At 37.9% G+C, this 23,013-nt stretch overlaps 1 protein-coding gene across 12 annotated transcripts in view; it reads left to right on the forward strand.

Annotated features, from left to right (window-relative positions):
* The window catches only part of LOC134751598 (protein lap4), a 159,227-nt gene extending 136,219 nt beyond the window's left edge, over positions 1 to 23,008 (forward strand). For 7 of the 12 annotated variants that reach the window (XM_063687095.1, XM_063687106.1, XM_063687102.1 and 4 more), the window contains 11 exons: positions 414 to 557; positions 1,826 to 1,921; positions 2,271 to 2,354; positions 2,728 to 2,847; positions 10,196 to 11,614; positions 12,032 to 12,137; positions 12,224 to 12,395; positions 14,654 to 14,786; positions 18,507 to 18,602; positions 19,334 to 19,513; positions 21,282 to 23,008. In XM_063687095.1, the coding sequence (XP_063543165.1) occupies positions 414 to 557; positions 1,826 to 1,921; positions 2,271 to 2,354; positions 2,728 to 2,847; positions 10,196 to 11,614; positions 12,032 to 12,137; positions 12,224 to 12,395; positions 14,654 to 14,786; positions 18,507 to 18,602; positions 19,334 to 19,513; positions 21,282 to 21,545 (2,814 nt within the window). In that variant the 3' untranslated portion in view covers positions 21,546 to 23,008. Of the gene's footprint in view, positions 1 to 413; positions 558 to 1,825; positions 1,922 to 2,270; positions 2,355 to 2,727; positions 2,848 to 10,195; positions 11,615 to 12,031; positions 12,138 to 12,223; positions 12,396 to 14,653; positions 14,787 to 18,506; positions 18,603 to 19,333; positions 19,514 to 20,639; positions 20,684 to 21,281 lie in introns of all 12 variants that reach the window. The other 5 variants (XM_063687100.1, XM_063687103.1, XM_063687114.1 and 2 more) reach the window with 5 other exon arrangements.
* The last annotated feature ends 5 nt before the right edge of the window (positions 23,009 to 23,013 follow it).

Consider the following 23,013-nt stretch of genomic DNA (forward strand, 5'->3'; position numbering starts at 1 on the left):
ATCACGAGAATCGGCTAACAAATGTGACATGTGGAATCTCCCTTGGCCAATTAATGCCCGGCGTTTTTGTGAAAGTCGCGATTTTACCAATCTTGGTACCTGGGTTTCCAGAAAAAGTGTAATTTTTTTGTTTTTTGAAAAAAATAATACTTTTGATTATTTCGCCTTCGAATCACGCGGACTACTGATTAAAACATGAAAAAAAAGTGTCCCGAGTTTTTAATTTTAATTTTGGGTGTCAATTTTGTGACAAAAGTGTGTCTATACAAAAGGTATGTGAAAATGCGTCACAAAACTGTAATTTTTTTTCGTACACTTGTTTCCTTCTTTATTCGGAAAATGTCCAACTATAGCTATGATAGAAAAAATACCATAAGAACGATGTAAGACTTGAATGTTTTTGATATGTATAGGTGGGCATGCGCCTGCTGGAAGTGAACGGCGTGTCGCTGCTGGGCGCCACGCACAACGAGGCGGTGAACGCGCTGCGCTCCGCCACCAACGCGCCGCTGCATCTCGTCGTGTGCCACGGCTACTCGCGCCCCGAGAAGTACCACGTAAGTCGCGCTCATCCTTTTTCACCTCAGCAGCTCGAACAAGCCTACTTTCGTCACTCCCTGGAGTGAGGAAAGTGCGACTTTCCTCACTCCAGGGAGTGAAACAATGTAGCTTTTTAATTTAGTGAAGGCCATGAACTTCATACTACGGTACAGTACGGTACGGTACGGTACGGTCCGGTCCGGTCCGGTCCGGTCTCGTATCGTATCGTATCGTATCTTATCGTATCGTACATATTATAATACTTATTTTTCTGTTTATTCTGTGTAATTCGAAATACATTTTAGCCTTTAATATGTTCTCACTACTGAGGTGAAAAATTATGTGTGCAACACGAGAGCAAAGTTATTTTACATCTCTTGTTTTTGAGTCCCTCGCTACGCTCAAGATTCTACCTTAGAATCACTCGCTTCGCTCGTGATTCAATTATAGAATCTTTCGCTTTCTCGGGACTCAAAATAAACACTCGCAAGAAAAACCAACTTTCCTCTCTTGTTGCACAAATAACTATTTCACTGCATGTTATTTAACAAATTTCAACCTTCAAGTAACTACAATATTATGTTCCATATCCAGTGAAATGAACTCCCTGCCGAAGTTATCTCGAGGGACTACTTTTATGGGGTTTTTCAAAAAAAGCACTAGTGTATAGGTTTGTACAAGGTCGACAACGCTCGTGTGACACATCTAGCCCTTTAATTCGCAATGTGAGTTATCCCTGTATGTGTGTGGGTCTGTTGACCCTCTTTTTACATTTTTTTTCCTTACCAGAATCATTTAGACAATTGAACGTCAAGGAGGCAAGCCTCCTCAAGTCCAAGTTCAAGAACTAGGCTATTTTTTTCGCTTTAAAGGGTTAGAGCTGTAAGCGTCTATATGCTACGGTAACTGCTTACCATCGGAGGGGCATATGCTTGTTTGCAACAGATGCGCTATAAAAAAAAGTCGAACTCGCGCACGAAGGGAAAAATATCTCGTTTGTTGTATGGGAGCCCCACTTTAATATTTATTTAATTCCGTTTATTAGTATTTGTTGTTATAGCGGCAACAGAAATACATCATCTGTGGAAATTTAAACTGTCTAGCTATCACGGTTCATGAGATACAGCCTGGTGACAGGCAGATGGACAGTGGAGTCTTAGTAATAGGGACAGTGGAGTCTTAGTAATAGGGTCCCGTTTTTACCCTTTGGGTATGGAACCCTTAAAACATAAAACATAAATGATGTTGACGTATAAATAAATAATGTATTTTTTGCCCCAAACAGACTGGTAGCGAAAGTGGAACGGCGGACACAGGCGGCTCTCTATCTCAGTCAACGTCAAGCTTAGACCGGGATGATTCTGTACATCAGCAACAACAGGTAGCCTTTATATTCTGAACGTTATTATTCTTAACTGACTTCTAAGGTTCGCAATTCGTAGGGGTCTTTGATTCCCAATTTCTCGATCACAACAGCTGGACCGATTTGAAAAATTATTTATTGTTTGAAAGGGTTATACTTCACTGTTAGTCCTATTATGGTCATGATCTGATCCTGGAAAAATCGAAGGAACTGTTAAATTATTTTATAGTAATTCATGAACTTTTTCTCGAAAAGATGACGAGTCGGAAAGACAATTAGATTATTTCATTATGAAAACAACACGACACTCATTGGAATTAATCTTTTGATTTGTAAACATTTCATTATTTAAATTGTTTATTACTAGGAGCAGCAATTCCAAAAGGAGCTAGTTGAGTTTGAACACGAGAAACAAGTCGCAGAAACGAAGGAAAAGTCTACACCTGAAAAGGTAATACAATTTTTTTGTTTATTCTTTGCTTTTTTTGGTTTCAAACAGTGAAAAAATTAAGAATATGATATTTTCCCTATCCGACTGCCGCAGGAGGCAGGGTACTTACCTAATGCTATGTAGTGTATATTTGTATGTATGTCCCGCCTACCACCTAAGCGACTTGACAATGACGAAGAATATAGTATCTGATATATTACACTTTTAAATAGCCATATACAAATCTATTTAGTTATGGAGTGTTTTTACCGGGTCTACTATCTAATTTAAAGAGATCAATGTTTGGAGTAGTCTTAAAATGAACGGTGGCTTTCGAACCTCTCTACCTATAATACTTATCACATTCCCTCATCATCATGTATCACATACGTAGGTGCTGGATATAGTCCACGCCGTGGAGAGCATGGCTCTGGAGCCGGCGCCGCCGACGTCGCCCGAACCGCAACACAAGACCACCACTGTCGTCATGTCCAAACACACCCTTCAACCTCAGGTAAGAATAACCTTTCCGACACGACCCCGATACATTTCGTAGGCTCTGTTTCAACTGGCAGGCTCTCTAACACATACAGTCTACCTACTGACAATGCTAAAAAAATACTGCTAGTCTCTTTACAAAATTCCGTTCTTGTCTTAGTAATAGGGGATATCACTGTCGAGGTGTCAGTTCTTATTTTTAATGGTGCTCTGATCACCGCTTATACAGGGTGTAATCGTTAAGTAAGTGTTTACAGGCGATTATTCTGTATATACGAGTATAAAGCATATCAAAAAACTTTTAATTAATATCGAGAGTACGTTGCTCAATGAGTAAAATCACATCAATAACTTTTTTTAAATATTATTAGAGATATCCAAAATATTAAGTTTAAACGGTCCCCTACATTTAGTACGACGTGCGCTATGGCTTTAGTTTAAAAGCCCCTAGTAATTTAGCCGTTGTTAATTAATGATGATTTAGATTTTGTTTTACTATAGCCATTAAAAATATTTGTATTTCTTTATTACAGAATAATCATGTAAACGATAAATCATATTTCTGTCTCTTAGTGCAGACCAAAGAGGATATAATAGGATAGAGCGGTACTGTCGTAGTAAATTTTGTAGCCACAGTAAATTCACTGCCACACGATTAAAACTAAATATAAAAATATCAAAAAATGTATTTATATATGGATAATTGATTTTTTTTATTTGCAATATTTGCATTAATTATTTTTATATTATTTTGACCCATGTTCTTTCACTGATATGCGTTAGAATTGTTAAATAACAAACGAAACCGTCAACGCCATCTATACGAGAGCAGGCCAAAGGTAGTGGCGCCATCTGATCTAGAATCAAATTTTCTTGATTTTCAAGGCACATTTTTTCCTTAGACTGTATCCATCTATTACGGGGTTATATCTATCTTTGGTGCAGACAAATTAAACCACTTCGTACTAAATGTATGCGGCCGTTTAAACAATATTTTTGATATTTCTAGTTTTGTTCAGAAAAATAAGTGACGTAGTAATTACGCTCATAGGGTGTACTTTCGATGTCGGTTTAGGTTTTTTTTAAATATCTGGTATATTTACGGAATAATCGCATGTAAACACTTAATGATTACATCCTGTATAATAACGCCATTTGTTTTAAACAAAAGAGTGATCTCGCGAAATGGCGTTAAATGAAAGTAAAATATCATACAAATATACCGAGATTTCCCACTCAGAACAGAATGAGGGAACGCAAGTTTTTGTGAAGATTGCCAATATTTATTATTTATCTTGTATACTCTTATCTGCTACTATTTAATTTCGGTGCTCGATATAATGCTCTCTCACTTTGGCACCTTTAAAGCTAATTTATAAAATAATGTTAACATATAACAGTTTAAACTCTCGCCTTTTGTACTCATATTTAATGTCTAACGCGATTAAATTTCATTATTTCATCTTTTATCCGTGACCACAGCTAGTGCAACCTGGCTGAAACGTCGGATAAAAGGTAAATAATTAAATTTAATCGCGTTACACTCGTGAATGACATTAAAAATGTTAACATCCTTCAATATATGCTAGTAATGAAATTTCAAACGAAGGTTAATGTTTTTTTTGGAAATGATGATTTCGCTGGTTGATGTAATTATATGCATGATTTTTTAAAATCAGCATTATGATAAAGTGTTTCTCTTAGCTTCATATTTTCTAATTACTATTTTAATTGCAGCATGATAGTTATCTGTAGCTTTATAGTAACAAAATTTTGAGTCAAATTTACTTTTAATATTGGCACGATAAAACTTCCCTGATTGCAGTATGTACAATAGATAGCATGCACTTTGTATATTTGTAGTATAAACCTATTGCTTGCATGAAAATATACTTGATTTTATTATATGGATAAATTGAACGTATTTCCTACTTATAAGTATCTTAATAACCTTATCTTCCAAAATAAATGTTTTAGTATATTTACGCAAAGTTTGGTATATGTAGATTGATTATTTTAATGTGGAAAGGTGGCACTTAAATATAACGGCTGTTCCTTCGTTTAGAACTTTAGACCAACGGTGTGTGTAGGCCCTCTGTTAAATGTACCTTTTAGTTCATCAGTATCGTCGATCAAGTGACGAAATGATGTGCATGTAACTTTCTCTATCCTCAAAATCTTAAGGAGTTATCCTTAAAAGTTTTATATTTAAAATTAAAGACCTATAGTTTAATATTTTTTTCTTGAAAACCGATAAAGGGTGTCTGTTGTTGCTTTAACTGAATGTAGCGTAGTTCAATGTCGTCGTGTGTTAGCTTAATGTAATGTAACAGTGACAACTGCGTGAAGCCAGTTTATTGACAAACAAATGTTACATCCATTGCAGAATGCAAACGCAGAGGAAATGGAGGGAAACACATAGTGCATCAATTTAACTTTTTTATAATTTGTAAATAATTAATATCAGTAATTAATTGAAACATGTCATACTATATGATAAGAGGACGTTACTTTATTGAAAAAATGAAGTTATATGTGATTTCAAGCCTGGGTTTAACAGACTCGGCAAGCATTATAAAAATTGTAGTTTTATCGTCTCGATCCCATGTTAACTTCATGAACGCCAATTCAGAACTGTGTGTGTTCATATACTTATACATACATGAATTAGGTACATGATGTTGTCACACTTTACAAAATAATCTTAAGCTTAATAAAATCGTAAATATTCTCGTATCCCAACGCATGGTTTAGAATTGGCGTAAGTACTATACTGAAAGTAAACGAGAGTGCGGCAGTGTACATTAGCCCTTCTTATACATAATATATAATATGTACATATAATATATCTACTTGTTATTTCACACTATATTGAACCCCGTCTAACTGTGTACCTCTATTCGTTTCACACAGTTGGAAACAATTTTGAGTAAAGGGCTCATGTGTGCTCCCGCATACAGCATACCCAATATTCCGAATTTAACTTTGTATAATGAATTTACCTGTATATAAACTAAATTTAACATTTTTATGGGAGTAGGGAGTGTTTGTGGAGCAAAGCAAGCTTTGATAATAATTGCGAGATAGATAGAGTAAATGCTTACCACTCCTATGTTGTGGGTGTATTCCCATTTGTCCCCGCATAGGTGCCTTTATATGAATCATTCCCATTTGTCCATCAAACATCAAACATTTATTCAGCAAATAGGCCACAGGGGCACTTGTACATGTCAATTTTTACAAGCAATAAAATTAACCAAAAATTACAAAAAAAACAATTACAAATAAGGGAGCAGCAAAATATTAGATCCTTTTTAGAGATGTATCCAGTCTAAATGTCAAATTACACAAAAAAAAAACTAATAAAAAATATACAAACAACAGACAAGTACTAAAATTGTTTAGAGATGTAAAAATCTCTAGGTGCCAGAGAAAAAAAATATATAATAAAAAAACCGATCATCAAATTATCCTTAGAGAGGTGTAAAGGGTCTCCAAGACTTGTATTGTTATATAAGTAATAAAAAGGACAAGAAATTAAATCAGACAAACAGACAAGAACCGAATGAAGTGTCTCAGGTTAATGCCCCGCCTCATGTATGGCGGCGGTCATGTGGGGCGGGGACAAATGGTAGTACACCGTGTTGCGAAAACCGACAGTCCTTAAGGGAATCATGTGGCATGCTCCTAAATGATCTTACTGTGAAACGTGGGATGATTTGTCATATTTTTGGGTGTTACTGTTTTGCCGGACGGACGGAAAGGTGTTACAGATGTTAAGGGGCCCACTGACTATCAGTCCGCCGAACGATATCGGCCTGTCAGTTAGAACAAAAATTTGACAGTTCGGAACAACTGACAGGCCGATATCGTCCGGCGGACTGATAGTCTCTGGGCCCCTTTAAACATTTCAATAGGATATTTGTTACGCTGTGTGTGAATGTATTAGGATTATGTATCTAAATCTTGACAGTATATTTTAGTAAACTTTGCTCAAAAACTGTAGAAAAATATCATTCAATTGAATTGAATGAATAAAACTTTTCAAACTTCGAACAAAGTTAGCAAAGTGTCTTGTGACACCTTCCAGAAACCGTCGTAAATATATAATACACGTTGCTAGTAGGATACCGATTTAGCTTGAAATACTATTTTGGGTTCCATATTTTAAAATATAAATTGAATCTTTTCCTTGACCGTTCGCATGCTTTTATATGTTTAAGTAATTTGTTTTGACGTGCGTACGTTAAATTCGTTAGTTCTTTGTATGTCTATATATTCTAAAGCAGCATGTATACCTATGTTGTTTTCTCAAATACAATTAGCCTCATGCTTGATTTTTTAATCATTATTTATATCGTTTGAACACCGGAAAAAATATATACTTTATAAACCTTCACACTATTTCAATAAAAAATATTTAAAATATTGAACATTTTTGCTCATAATTGCTCGCACAGAGCGTGGTGACGTCACTCGTTGGACGCAACTGACGTTTGTTACTAATGTTGTTTGTCTTAAGGCCCGTCCAGACGGGATGATCAAATTGACCAATTTGATCAAAAAAGAAATTGGAGTTAATCTCATCTAGCGTCCACACGTTCACAATTTTAATCACCAATTTTAGATTTCTGATGACATTCAAGCGCTCAAATTAAAAAAAATGCCCCCAAACGCGCATACTAGCGTCGAAAATTGGCATTCTTGCGTTCTCACCTCCATTTCATCGGTCATTTTTTTTTATACCACGTCGATGGCAATCAAGCATACGGCCCGCCTGATGGTAAGCAGTTACCGTAGCCTATGGACGCCTGCAACACCGGAGATATTACACGCGCGTTGCCGACCCTTTAAAAACCTTAACATAACATAACCTTACAATCGAATCAAGTGGGCGCGGCAAGCCAATTTCATTTTCGCGTCCACTCCATCTGATTTGATCAGACAATTTAATCAGATTGAGCGAAAAATTGTCCTTTCTGTACCGGCCTCTATTTGCAAAAAAGCTCAAACCCGTTCTAGGAGACCTAAATGTCGAAATCAATATTATACTCTGGCACACCCAAAATTTAAAAATTGTCGGCACGAAGTTGACTTCCCATAGAAAAATAGAATTTCTCACTTTTCTACTACCAAGTTGGGTGTGTCATCATTTAAAATGTCAATATGTTTGGCAGATTAGCTCTAAAGTTGGCACCGTTGGCGGGTCTTTGCCTATTGGCGGGAATGAGAATAAAAAGCGTAACATACAAAAAAACCTTGGCGGATTCATGGTGAAACGGAGATTGGGAGGATGGGAAATTACTTGGATGTATTATTTCAGATTTGTAATGATTTCAATAGATAGTGAACTGAAGTTTTACCGGTGATAGACATCAACAAAACAATATAATACATGCATCTTCAAACCTACAATAATGCAAAATCATCCGTAATTTCGTGTTACTAACTGCAAACTAGTGTGTACCTGGCGATAAAACTTGATCGACGTGTTGTAAGTACGTACAGATTTAAATAATAAGTGTATTGAAACTCAACCAAGTGTTTATCTAGAATTAGTCGACAACGATGTTTGAGATACAACCATTTTGAATTGCTAAATCGCGACGAAATAGTAGATTGTACAACAAGGGCACAATGCGATTTATCTTCATACGAGGCAATTTATTGGTCCGAGCGGCAGCGAGTTTGTGCCTGAGTTATACCTATACACACTGCTTCTCACTTCGATTGTGAGTAAAAAAAACTATGGCAAACAAATAAAATACATTTTTTTAATTTTATTTTTATTTTTAACACGTCATATTTACCTTAAGCCCACTGCACACTCGTGCGCGAATCGCGGCGCAAAGCCGCGAACGCGAGTGTGGTGTCGATTTCGCTGATTAGCGAACTATCCACACTCGCGTTCACGGCTTCGTGTGGAGGGGGCTTTAAGTCTTTATTCATACTGCCAAATTATAACTACATCTTGTAGTTTATTTCTATAATAACTATGCTGTATTGTAAGATTTTAATGAATTAGCAATATATAAAACACGGATTATTAAAAAAACGGGCCAAATTAAGTGGAATAACAATATTATCCGATTATGTTTTATTGGGTACTATGGCAGTAATTTGATTGTCTTAGTCTTTAAAAAAATTACTTTGTGCACTAGAGCATAAAAGTAGCCTACATCTAGCACAAAGGAGAACTTTACGAGCATGAGAAGTGAAAAATCATTTTTATACTAGATTTCATTCTAAATCAGTGCGACGCAGAACAAAACAACAAATCTGTCTAACGAGTGACGTCACGTGACGTTTAGCTCATTAGCTTTTCGCGCACAATTTTTGTATTTTTATTTATTATTTTAAGCAATTAAATGATAATTTAATAACGGAAATGCATTTGTAACATAATTTAACGGTAACAGTCATCCGAATAAAACATATTTGGATCATATTTTAACTTCACGCATGAGGCTAATTGAACTTCTGATTTCTGATAGACTGTTACGTAATGTGAAATGTGAACCTGTCAAATTGATGATGTATAGCAGCAACCCGCCAAATAAATTGTATAGTACGACGCGCTCCTCTGGACATTATCTCTTGACATCTATTTTGTGTCTACTTTATAAATGTTTTCTGTTGTACTACTGTGTAATTCATCTGACCAATATCTGTTTATTCATAAAACTTGTACTTTTCTGTACCTATTTGAACTCTCATACCTGTAGTAACCGAGTATATACTTAGATTGGAAATGTTAACGTATATAAATCGGAATTGTTATTTGCCATCACATCTATTTAAGGTTATTAATGAGTACTTATCACGTCCTTTAGTTACATTAAAGAGTTTTTTAGTGCTCCGTAGAAAACTTTGTTTACGAAGCACTTATGAGATCATTGCAAATCGTTGAAATGCGTTTATTTGTGTAAGTATGGAGACCAAATATTCGGCCAAATTAACTATTAAAAACTGCCAATTACTTTACAATAATTCTGTAATTTCTGTACACTTTTGACTACATTTAACTTAAATAGTTTGTTTTGAAATTTATTGTAATTGGCGTTATGTTTAAGCGTTGCATTAAATACACTATGTTTTAAAAATACGTGTTATGTTTTTGATCATATTGTTTTAGTTAAGCCTGTTTTAATTACAGACATTTATTTTGGAAGATTTTACTTTCCTTTAGTCTAAGCTTACGTTCAGTTCTGCTGGATCTTGCAGTTTTCTATCGCAAGCTATGTTTTCGTGCAAGTAGCTTCGCTATTCGAGTAACTCGATCGGCTCAAGCATAATTAGTATCTGGTGGCTAGTTCGGCCGCCTTTATTGGTGCGGTGTAGTACAACAATGTTGGTTTGGTTAGTCGTCCAGTTTGCAAGCGGCGCCGCCGTCACCCCTAGCAGTGTTCACACAACAGAAGGTCAAGTCGCCTACGCCTCCGGCCGCTCCCGTGCCTGAGGACGAGGGTACCGCGGTGGACCTCCCACCGCCGCCGCCGCCGCCGCCTGTCGCGCCCCCGGCGCCCCTGCAACGGCCGCAGCACAACCCACCCCCGCCTCCCGTCAAACCGAAGCCTCAAGTGCCACGCAAACCGCAAATGAAGCGAGTTAGTTTCACTGAACAGCCACAAGACGATCACGAACGACACACTATATATAAAAGCGATGCGAAAAATTTAACCCGACCCATGCTGCATGAGGCGGAGCATGTTTTTGGCCCGAATATGCCTGGAACTGTTGACACTAACGATGCATGCGCGGAAACACATAGATCTTTTCCAAAACCGATAGAGAGAGAAGGCTCCTCGCCGCTCCCAAACGTGAGTCCCGTTCTTCCCGGTGACGTCATCATCCCTCCTCCGCCTTTGTTCGATACGAATGTAAGTGATAGTATCATACTTAGCGAAAACGAAGACGAGTCGAGCCTACCGCCCATCACCGTCGTCCCCGACAGAATAGTACTGCCGGAGACGCACGTGGCCGAAACAACCATGCAGTCTACCGACTCGACTAATTCACCAGAATCTGAAATCCCTCCCCCCGTCAATTACAACGCTCACCCTGTTTTGGCATCTCAACCCATTTCAATAAACCCTCCGTCTCGAGTAGCCATAATTGCAGAAGTGCCTTCACAACAAGTCTTCCGAACGCCAAAGTTTTCCTCCGTTAGCAGTGATGAGTATTATAAAGAATTATCTGTAAGTCCTGGTAAGGAACCCGACCCACCCGAATTGCTACACGTGCAATATAAAACGCTACCTACAGTTTCTCACATACCAAATTCACCATGCAGTTTGCATCCTGACGAAACTTATTCAGATGACGTACCTACCCATATACCGACACATTATTCGCTCAGAGATATGCGGGCTAGAAGTCTCTCACCAAAAATGGTACATTCGTCAACCTACCCACCTATTAATCCGTACCCATCTTTGACGACGGTGGCGGGCACATACAATCCCTATACTTGCACTCATCAAATGTGCTTTTCTAACCCAAATAGGCTCTCTAGCCACGAGCCACAAGTCTCGCCGTCATTTGTTAGTAATTTAGGAAACGACATAAATGCGAACGTTACTCAACCAGTTCCCATCATTTTAAACGAAGTGCCTAAAAGTGTTCAGTCGGAGAGAAGAGTCCGTTTCGGCGAAGTGACGACTGCTCCTGAGCCCGACACGTTGTCGAATAGTTCGGAAAACTTGAGGGCAGGGAGCTCCTCGCCCGGCCCTGACCCGAAACCCGCATGGAGCAGCAAAATCAAAGCCTTCGCCATCGGCGAGGTAATCACCACTGTTCGCCATTTTATCCATCACACGGCTTCTTTTGATTGTGTTCGTCGACAAACCAACTCTCCCACCCACTTGATCAAACATTGTCATCTACACTCATCCCCACGTACCTACCCGATTTATGTTATTTACTCGATCGATACTGTTTAACTTATTTAACTTACAATTTAACTTATTTTGCATGTTACATTTTATTTACCTTTCATCAAGTTAGAATTATATATTTTATTAACATGTTTGCCTTGGTTTTAACAACAGTTTACTGACTGCATGGGTGTGAACAGCCTGGAAAAAGGATATGCAATAGCTTGTACATATCATGAGCTTATTATACTCACTAACTGCATTCACTTATTTTGCCGACGATATGATACGCTGCCGTGCTGACTGTCGACTATCTGTTCGCAGGCTTCCCCTCCTCATTCTGGTAATTTAGTGAAAGCTTCTGTCAGTGACAAGAAGAAGTTCTTTGAGAGCGCGATGGAAGAAAGTCACAAAGCATCACCTAAACCAGGTAAATACCGCAGATCAATTACATAATATGATCTGTTTGGAAATGTACAATTTGTTTTTAATATTTTGTTACGTTGTTATAAACAGATAAAGTTTTCACGTTTCTATCGGCGGATGAGGTGGAGAAATTGAAGCAAGAAGAGGAAAGGAAGATGGCGTCGCTGTCGCGAGCTGAACTCCGCTCGTGGTCCCCCGGTGAGGACCGGCACAGCGGATACAGCTCGCACTCAGACGACGAGCCCTGTGAGAACGGACACAGGTAAGCACTATCTATACCCCCAGAAGATGCCCTATGTCAACAGACGAGCTGTTACCTACACTACACAAGAACGCGTGACCCGTTCACTAGAAAAAGACGGTTATGGAAAAAGCTACACTGCACTAACAGGCCTTCGCCCGCGATTTAGATAGCGTTTATTCGTGGCAAAAAAGAAGAACACAACACGTAGGTATTACCTTATAACTTAACATAAATATGTAATATAAGCCACGAAATGGTCCCGACTCTCGACAGCATTGTGCTAGCCTGGCTGGGCTAGCGCTGGTCTTCCGTCGGGGCCATGCTCTTGTGCAGCACGAAGTGTAGTACAATATACACAACTTTGGGAACAAATCAAATGTGTTTGATGTTTTTCTTTAATATATGACATCTATTTCAGTTTATTATTTATATATTGTAGTTTGACTACATAAAAAACATGAATCAAAATATTAAATAAAAAAAATTTATTTGTTCCCAAAGTTGTGTATAGATGGCAGCACCAATCTCTCTCACTATATCGTAATTCCGTAAGGAATTCGTATAGAAGGTGCAAGCGAGGTAAAGACACGTCACACACGTCATGATTATAACAATTATAACAACTATTTCTCCTTTTAATCCGTAAAAAGTCCTTTATTAGTGCATATCTAAATAAAAATTCGAAGCTCCGACTCATAACTTCCACGGTTACATTGTGTGTTAATATCTTAGTTACGGAACTTTTATAAAAATAAAGTATAAAACACTGGTAGAATTGTGCATGCAAGCTTCTTCCTCTTGCGTCTAAATACTTTGGCTGTCTTGAACATAGTCTTTTCGCGGATTAATTCTAATTACATATGAATGCGACAATGACATTAGGTTGGTCGCCGGCAAACAATATCGGATTCCTGGCAAGCTAAGCATGCGGTGACCGCATTGGGTAAAGGAAGTATGTAGTGTCATTGCTGTATTTTTCTTTAAAGAATTTGCATTTCACACAAAAAATGGCTGTTTTTAATACGTCATAGACCGCAATTTACCTTTCACTCACGTTTCACATAAAAAATACATTGTTTAAATTATGTAATGTACGGAACCCTCGGTGCGCGAGGCCGACTCGAACTTGGCCGGTTTTTATTTATTGAATACATCACTATACAAGGGGCAGACTCACTTAGCTTATCCTGTAGGCCAAGCACATGATTGGCGCGACAGTATTTCGCCGCGAGATAGACCACCCGTCTTTTACTAACTGTATGAATTAAAAAGGGACGGGTAGTCTATGTCGCGGCGAGATACTCTCGCGCCAATCATGTGCTAGCCCGGCTGGCATGGCCTTTGTCACATGTTACCTCTCGTTAGGGGGGGGGGGGGTGGAGAGGCCGTCCGGAGTCAATTTAAAATCCAAGGTACCTCGCGGAATCAACTTGCGGAATTTCGGTGTTATCAAGCACAATATTGAGTTTAGGTTTGTTAGATTTTTTTAATTGGAAATGTACTGTACTTGTTTTCTCTAAATTTTATAGCATGTGCCATTGGCGGAGAACCATCTCACCATTTGATGTATGGCAAAGTTTAGATTTTAAGCTCTCAAAATCGTTAGCATAAACAATAATACAGGTGTCGTCCCCTGTTTCACCCTGTTTAATATATATTAGTACATTATGATACAAGTGTGCTAAGTTGGTCAGTACACACGAGGCGATATTGTGCGCACGAGCTGTAAGCGAGCGCGCAATAAGAAAGCCGATGTGTGTTCAACACACTTGCTCAAAACGACGTTTTTATTCCACCGATTTTTGGCTCATAATCCTAGATATTAAACACGCGTGCTCTTTCAGTGTATTATTCCACTCGTGCTTCTTCATTATATTATTCGACTGAGTTAAGAACGTAACTGATTGCTAATAATATTCATGGAAAGGGAGCCTTCTTTAATTGGTCGGACTGGCGGGCACGGGCGCGCCCGACCGCCTGCGCAGTGCGCGGCCCGCGGCCGGGGCGAGCGAGGGCCGGCCCGGCCGGCAGATGAAACACACAATTCTAACTGTTTTAACTATTAAAATTTGATTAATATGAAAGTTTCTTTTTTTTCTCGCAAGTGTGTTGAAAAACGTCGTATGAAACGCGTGTGCATTGGTCATTACACACATCGGCTTTCTTATTGCGCGCTCGCTTACAGCTCGCGCGCACAATATCGCCTCGTGTGTAATAACCAACTTAGCACACTTGTATCATAATGTACTAATAAATATGCATACAATGTTTCACAGTGTATCGACGGGCGGTGTGAGTCCGTCGGCGAAGTCGCGCAGACGCGCGGGCGGCGCGGACGGCGAGGACGCCGCCGCACGCGCTGCTAAACGCGCCGCGTGGCGAGCTGCCAGGCTACGCTCACTGGAGCAGGTACCATTCGTATGTTACATACAACAATTTAACTGGTCGTTCATTTGATACGGCCGCCAAATACAAAGTATAAGCTTGCCAGGCAACCGACATTGTTTGCATGCAGAGACCGATCTAGTGTAATGTTTGCATTATAGTTATACTATACACGTTGAGCATTTTTATTTATTTATTGAATAATCAAATAAGTTACAATCCATACTAATATTATAAATGCGAAAGTCTGTCTGTCTGTCTGTGTGTTACCTCTTCACGCTTAAACCGCTGAACCGATTTAGTTGAAATTTGGTATACAGATAGTTTGAGTCCCGGGGAAGGACATAGGATACTTTTTATCCCAGAACTCACCCCTCAAGGGGGTGAAAAGGGGGGTGGAAATTTGTATGGGGAATCAATAACCGCTGAACCGATTTAGATGAAACTTGGTATGGGGATAGTTTGAGCTGTGGGAAAGGATATCTGCGCGTCGTCGTCTTCAAATTTCTGGCCTCTCAGGTATTCTTTCAATCTCGGAAATAGATAGAAATCACTGGGGGCGAGATCTGGTGAATACGGAGGATGCTTAAGGATATCGAACTTAGCATCACGAATTGCGGGCATTGCAACGGCGGACTTGTGTGCCGGGGCATTGTCCTGGCGGAACAGCACAACTTTCGAGAGTTTACCTCGCCGTTTTTCGCGGATCTCATTGCGCAATGTTGGTATTTGATTGGCATATGAAGTGCCTGTAATAGTAGCTCCATGCTCGAGATACTCAATCATTATACCCCTTTACCATCCCAAAAAACAGAGCCCATGACCTTACCGGCAGATGGGCCCACCTTGAATTTCTTCGTAGTTGAAGATGATGGCCTTTTCCATGTCATAGATTGCAGTTTCGTTTTAGGGTCGTAATTATGGAGCCATGTTTCGTCCATTGTTATAAATCGCGCCAAAAAAAGTTCCCGGTCTTGCTGTATTAGGTCCAAAACTTCTTAACACATCAAGACTCTAGTTTGTTTTTGCGTGTCAGTAAGCATTCTTGGTACCCAACGCGCAGATACTTTTTTCATACCCAAGCGTTCATGTAAAATATTATGCACGCTCCCTGTTGAAATCTTTACATTTTCAGCAATATAACGAACCGTGACACGACGATCCGCTTTAACTAAGTTTTCGCCTTTTTTACAATTTCTTTAGTTACTGCTGTAGTAGGGCGTCCGGAGCGAGGGTCATCCATGGTCGATGTTCTTCCACGTCTAAATTTGGCGCACCAACGTGTGACTGTCGTATACGGAGGAGCATTACTAGCCCCGATGAAAATTAGTTCGTCTAGTCTAGTTCCACACAACAACTTTGTTTATTTTAATAAATTTTACACATGAAGATAAAATGACAGTAATGGGAACCGTAATAGTAATGTTTAATCTAGTTTATTTTGATCGTATAATAAAATTGCATGAAACACTTATTGTTAAAAAAATGTACTTTTCAAAAACGTTCTCCAAATCATATTGTCCTCTCCTATAGCACTGCTGCATGCATGGACTCGAAACAAAATTGTCAGTACATTGGTAGAGCCGTGTTGCTTTCCCTAGTAATAGCCCATCGGGACTCGTAGACCCTAAAGTGTCCCGCAAATCTAAATTGACTTGGTCCGTAGAATAAAATTTCAAACACAAGTATTTGATAACGGCGCGCAGTTCAATTTTCTCCATTTTCGCTAACGTACTCAATAGCGTGACAAAGAAATGACCGTATTTTTTTTTAAACAAAAGACAGTTCGTTTTTTTATTTCATAGCAATCAGTTACATAGATTAGCTTTACCGGCCAGTATTTAATTTCCTAATATTGAAAGAGTTTGCATCTCATTCTCACTTTATATTGAACGCCCCTCGTAGTCGACTTTTTACGGCTAGACTTTGATTATTTTATCTTAGTCCTCATTAGGCGACGATGCTTAATCGAACGCTGCAACGTTGAGAAAAATACTTATTTCTTCAGTTTATTAAATGTTTTTCTATGTATATAACGAGTTACTAGCCAAGCTATTTAATCTGCAATTATCGGTGTACTTATGTTTGGGCCAAATACTTTTTGCCAAATTTCACTTCCCAATTATTCTTTATGTTTATCTACAGTTCATTTAATTTTGACAGACGGTTTAAGGTCTACTGTCCTTAAAATTTTGTATGAAATTACAAGCTTATTTCAAAGACTATGAACTCTAAATACTAGAAATAAAGTAGAATTTTACTAATGATGTAATGCGACTTGCTAAAGACAGTTAAATTAGCGGCGATGGAAAAAAGTTTCACTTTAAAAAAACGCCAAATAAACTGCAATAGAATTTATTTTTCAAAAGTTTAAACCATGGACACAGAATAACTAATAGTACTACCGTGGATAACTTTTAACAATCAATGCCACATGTGACATGTACATAAGTGCATAACTTTTCATTAAAACGCTTCAAGTAAACTTGTTTAGAATTGATTTTTCAAAAGCTCAAACTATGAATAATTTTAACTGTCAATGTCATATGTAGATAAGTGGTAGAATGTGATTTAGTCATCTATTCTTTAAAATATGCCTTAAGTCATCGAGGTTAAAATTAATTTTTATATCCTCAAAACATGTCACGCCATCATTATTAGTTACGCTAATTAGTGAGCCAATTTGCAGATAGATGGCGCTGTACACAATTGTGCTTCTGATCAGTCTTTCGTGATTATAGTTACATGAGAAAATTTAAAGTTTGTACGGAATCCTCGGTGCGCGAGTTAAACGAACTCGCACTTGACCGGTTTTTTAGGAGTAGCAAGGCCATTTTACATTAATGAAATACATACTTTAATGAAAAATAAATTAGGTATATTTATCTTTTGGAAGTAGCCGCTCAAGATCGTGACAAATGGAGGATTCTTCTGCGAGCCCTATGTCCCTAATGAGGGATAACAGGAATACATCATCATCATCATCATTTATCTTTGACTTGCTTTCCTTATCTACCTATAACAGAGTTTTGTCGTTGTTTCGTTTTGTCAAAGATAAATGTAACTCCGTAATAGATGGATAGAGTCTAAGGAAAAAACGTGCCTCGAAAATCAAGAAAATTTGATTCTCGTTCAGAGGGCGCTACTAGCTTTGGCCTACTGTCGTATAGATGGCGTTGACGGTTTCGTTTGTTATTTAACAATTTTAACGCATATCAGTGAAAGAACATGGGTCAAAATCATAAAAGTAATTAATGCAAATAAAAAAAATCATGTATCCATACTTAGATACATTTTATCGTATGGCAGTGAATTTACTGGGGTTACAAAATTTACTATTTGCTCTAGTATAAGTTACTCTATGGTTTTGTTAATATCTCGTTTTTGCTAGAAAAGCATTGTTAGGTTAACACCGGGTTGATGATGAAAACTAATACTTGTACCAATATTTTAACTGTATTCGTTCGCTACCAACATAATAACAACCAATTTACAAGAAATATTCCAAGACGTCTACACTGTAACTCGTCTGTACACGAAATGCTCCTTGTCGGCCTTGTTACAGTGTACCCGCCTTTTTAATAACAATTCAAGATGGCGGGAACCAGTGACAAGTAAGGGTCAACTGATACTCTTTTTTAAGCTAATCGTAAAAGTAAGAATGATCAAAATCTTGCCTTCTAGGAACAAATTTGTCTGGAGCTTACTGATATACTTAATTAACCAGTGAACATTTCTTTACAGGAAGCGATTGAATCACAAAAAGTAATAAAAAGCATGGTCGGTCCAGCCTCCGAAATCATTGGAGAGGTTGCTTCGAGAGATAAGTCTCCGTCCGAGGTAATTATTATCTAATTTTTACTTACTTTCGTGTAACTGTTGTCCTATTAATATTAAATGCACAGTCAACATCAAAAATAAATGAAACATAACTATAACCTTACCAAAAATACTTAAATGTGTGACTAAGCTCTCTTACGCCTTCAACTATATAATGTTGTTTAGGTATTTTTGTTGTATAGATTTTTTTGATCTTGGCTGTGCTCAGAAAACCAATGACCTGGTGGAAAGAACGATGAAGAAGTATCTCGATAATTTCTTAGCACGTTAGCAGTTGCGCTACTAATTTTATACGTGATAATTCAATGGAATATGTTGTCATATCTTTCTTTCCACAATTAATTTCGAATGTGTCGTAATGTAATCCAAATAATTGTTTGTCCGTAACCTTTAACATCCAAATGTTTATTAACACTAATGATTTGCTGGTGTTTCATAGACGAATGCATATCGTTTGAATGAATAACCATCCATTCCTTTCAGAATGAAATCCATTATACCTAAACATTGAGTCATTAGCACAATACAAATCAAAATAAGTTTACACACATTCACCTACTTCATGAAATTCAAACTGCTATTTGCCAAATATCTAAATGTACTTAATAAATTAAAATAAGTAACATTTTGTGATCGTATTTTTTGTGGGTGGGAATTAATGTGTCGCTTCGCTAGCAATGTGGTCCGTTCTTCTGGGATGTGTATGTCAAAATTGGCTTTACAAATTATAGAAATGGCCCCTGCCACGTATCGCGTTACGTACAAAACCGGGGCAGATACTTGCCGTGAAGGAGAAGGAAAAACTGTTAGACGAGCGCATTACCTTCCGCTCGGAGGAATACGTGTGCCCGGCGACCGGCGAGACTAAAGTGCGAACCGTCGAGTACATTGAGAAAGTCATTGAGAAAGAGGTACGGTGTCCTCGCGAACTGTACATTCCGCTACACTAAGTATACATACAAGACGCTCACACACAAGAAACGCCGTATTTTGCGTGTATTGTTTTTTTTTTTTAATTATTATATCTGTTTTGTATATCTTAAACGCTTAGCTTTCTACGTGCAATTATTAGAGAAATGACGCGACTTGACGCTGGACTTTGACTACAACAGATTTACTGAAGACGTAATACTGAAAACGAGCGATTTAGAGGACTAACAGACGATCGTGTATAAAACACCTGATAATTGTAAATCTAATGGGGCGGTCTATGTAAAGTAAATGCACACTTCGCACTCGTGAAACACCATAACTTGAACCTAGAGATCCGTAGATAGACACGTTAACAAAACTCACAATAAGTTAATTTGATGTGGTTATAGTTGGCTTTGTCCGTATGTCATTGGCTTCTAGTGTATACCTGCTATACTTGACATTTCTGTAGGCTAATATTTAAAATTTATTGATTGGTTAATCTCAATTCTTAAATTATTTGGCATGCTTACATAAGCCATCGATATACGTACATTATACTATACGTAATAATATGATAAACACTTATTTCTGTGATTGTTCTTAACATAACTTATGATGTGTATATTGAAATCTATATTTGTTTATTCGGATTTACTTATATTTTGTTTTCATATAGCAAGAGTTTTTGTAGAATCGTACCTATATTCCAGTCTGACATATGTGACATTTTCAACCATAAGGTACCACATTGTCGCTTGTCAATAAGGTTGATTTCAAATTGAAGCTATATGGAAATAGCGCCTTATTGACAACCGACAATAAGTACCCTTTTGTTTGAGAATGGCACATATGTCTAATAACGCACTGTACAGTCGACAGCAGAAATAGCTAGGCGGGTGAAGTGTTAAAATGCTGTACACGACTTTGTTGTTGAACAGTAGCAATAACCTATAATAACCTTGTGCAGATAATTTGGAACACTTTCTTTGCTTTGCAACTGTTGGCGTTAAAAGTACCTACGTGAAAGACTCATGCTACATGAAATATATTTTACATGTTTTCCACTTGTCCTGCATGATATATCAGCATGGCATGATAACATATCGATGTATGTTTTACCAGGCGATACCTGGATTCTAGTGACGGAATCATCACCCCGATCAATGGTTTGTTGTGTTCTATAAGATTTTTAGTTTAGTCTGGTATGGCGGCTTGGTGATGCTGGTTAATTAGCTTATTGTTTCTACTCTAGACAGTAGACACAACCTATAGGTATTTTCTAGGTAAATTATATTACTTAGAAAGTATGTATGAGTATACATGCACGTAGTCTATATTAGAAACAATGCACCTGGTTTACCCACAGAAATATATTTCTGTGGGTTTACCTCTGGCAATAATAAAAATAAATCGCATGTTGTTTTGTGTTGTTTGATATGGTCTAAACATGTTACACAAGTTAGGTATGCACTTCCTCATTTTATTACTGAGTCCTCCATTCATGTTTCATCCAAATTCAATTGACATTATTATCGTCCTTAACATAGATATTAGATAATTTTCTAAAACAATTGTGACTTGTTCAAAAATAAATACATGTAGTATCATTTGTATTTTTTTGTGCTATTACACTACTGCCTTACAAGGCACCTGATAGCATTTTCATCAGATTCCAACTAATCAACGATTCGATCATTGTAGCTAACAAGCACAGCAATCATTTTCATCCGGCATTTCAGTAGTATAATGTAAACTAATTGACAGGTGGAGACCACACAGGAGAAGATAATATCGTTGGAATTGACAACCAGTCCCAGCAGCGAGACGGCGCCGAGCGACGTGGGAGTGGGAGCGGACATGAACCTGGGCGAGGCGGAGCCCGACGGCGATGGCGACGGCGACAGCTCGCTGCAGCCCGACATCGTGCAGGTCGTCAACCCGCTGCTCGACGGCGGCGCCGGTCGCGTCACCGCCATCCCCGTCGGGCCCGCGCACCGCCTCACCGCCTACACCGAGACCGACCAGTAGACCGCCCCTTCGCCGTCTCCCCTATCATATCACAACCTAAGCCATCACACGACCACGAGGCGAACCAACAACTTTTTTTTTATTTCACACGACGACTCCCGGTCGACCGGCCGGTGTGGATTTCTTCAAACGAACGAACGGATTATAATTATTGATTTACTATTGACGCGCGAGTTTCCATCCTAGCTTTGTATTGTAACTGTGATAATAAGTTAAATATTCCACCGACTTCTTATATAGAGGGGCTCCTTGAAGAAATCGACCGGCGTCGCTTATTCGGATCACAATTTTTATTTTTTTATTTTATATTATTTTTGCGACGGAGATTGCTAGACGTATAGGTAGTTTATGGTAGGTATCACCTATTTTGATATAGTCTATACTTTGAATACTTTATGTATTTAATATTGATAATTTTCATTCCGTGCAAGTTTTTAATGTTTGACTTCTTGTAAAAGCTATTAGGTATTTATTTTATGTTAAACTGTACCTGTTAAGTGGTATTTGTTAAGGTAGGTACGTGGTTGGATGCGTTCGAGCGGCATACCTGCTCAGATCAAGCCATTATGGTTATGGCATCACGACTGAACACATCTAAGGACCGGTTTTACATTACACATTACCGACCCGTATGAGTTATTGAGAATATCGACATTATCGTGGATTTCATAATGTTTTGATTATGCTACAATACGCATATGGATATGAGTATCGCCGGATAAAAGTGATAGTGTATTACGTTACGGGCCCATGGAACTTTATTACACCGTCCTGCCACAAATAACATTCAATTACTCTACTTGTACCTAATCAATATTTTAAATTTTATTTGTGCAGTGTTTGTTATTAATTCAGTATTTGTGTTTAGCGTTGTCGTAGTATTTTTATTGTAAGGATAAGGATTTCAGTTCATATCTATGTGGTGCCGTTATTTCTCAAAAGGTATTAATGTTGTAATGTTACAATGAATTTGTGATTTGAATTTATTGCATTTTATTTCGTGTCAATTATAAGGTCTGCCGATATAATGGTTGGTAGGTGAATTTTATTTCCAAGTCGGTGTCGTATTTCATGGAACTTGATATTTGATAACTTATACTGGGATTGTACGTCCTAGTCAGGCCCTTGGCAACAAACTTTTGATTGGCGTTTACTGAAAATGTATTTTCATCCGTTTGGATAGTGCGTATCCATTTTTAAAATGTATCTGTCTATGTTATATCATTAATCTCAAGTTGTATATTCCGAAAATGACTGTATGAACTATATATACCTAATAATATTGAGTACCTATTTAATGGGAGATGTATCGTATGGAATAGACTTGTATGTTTGGATGAAATGTTTCTATGTGTGCCCTTTATACCTTTTTAAGGTTCTCGAGTGGTAAATGAATTGTAAACTAATGAAAATATTGTATGTTTGTCCCAATTAAATGGTTTAATATATATTTTAATAAAACATTTTG

This window comes from Cydia strobilella, chromosome 2, assembly GCF_947568885.1.
Source record: "Cydia strobilella chromosome 2, ilCydStro3.1, whole genome shotgun sequence".
Lineage (NCBI taxonomy): Eukaryota > Metazoa > Arthropoda > Insecta > Lepidoptera > Tortricidae > Cydia > Cydia strobilella.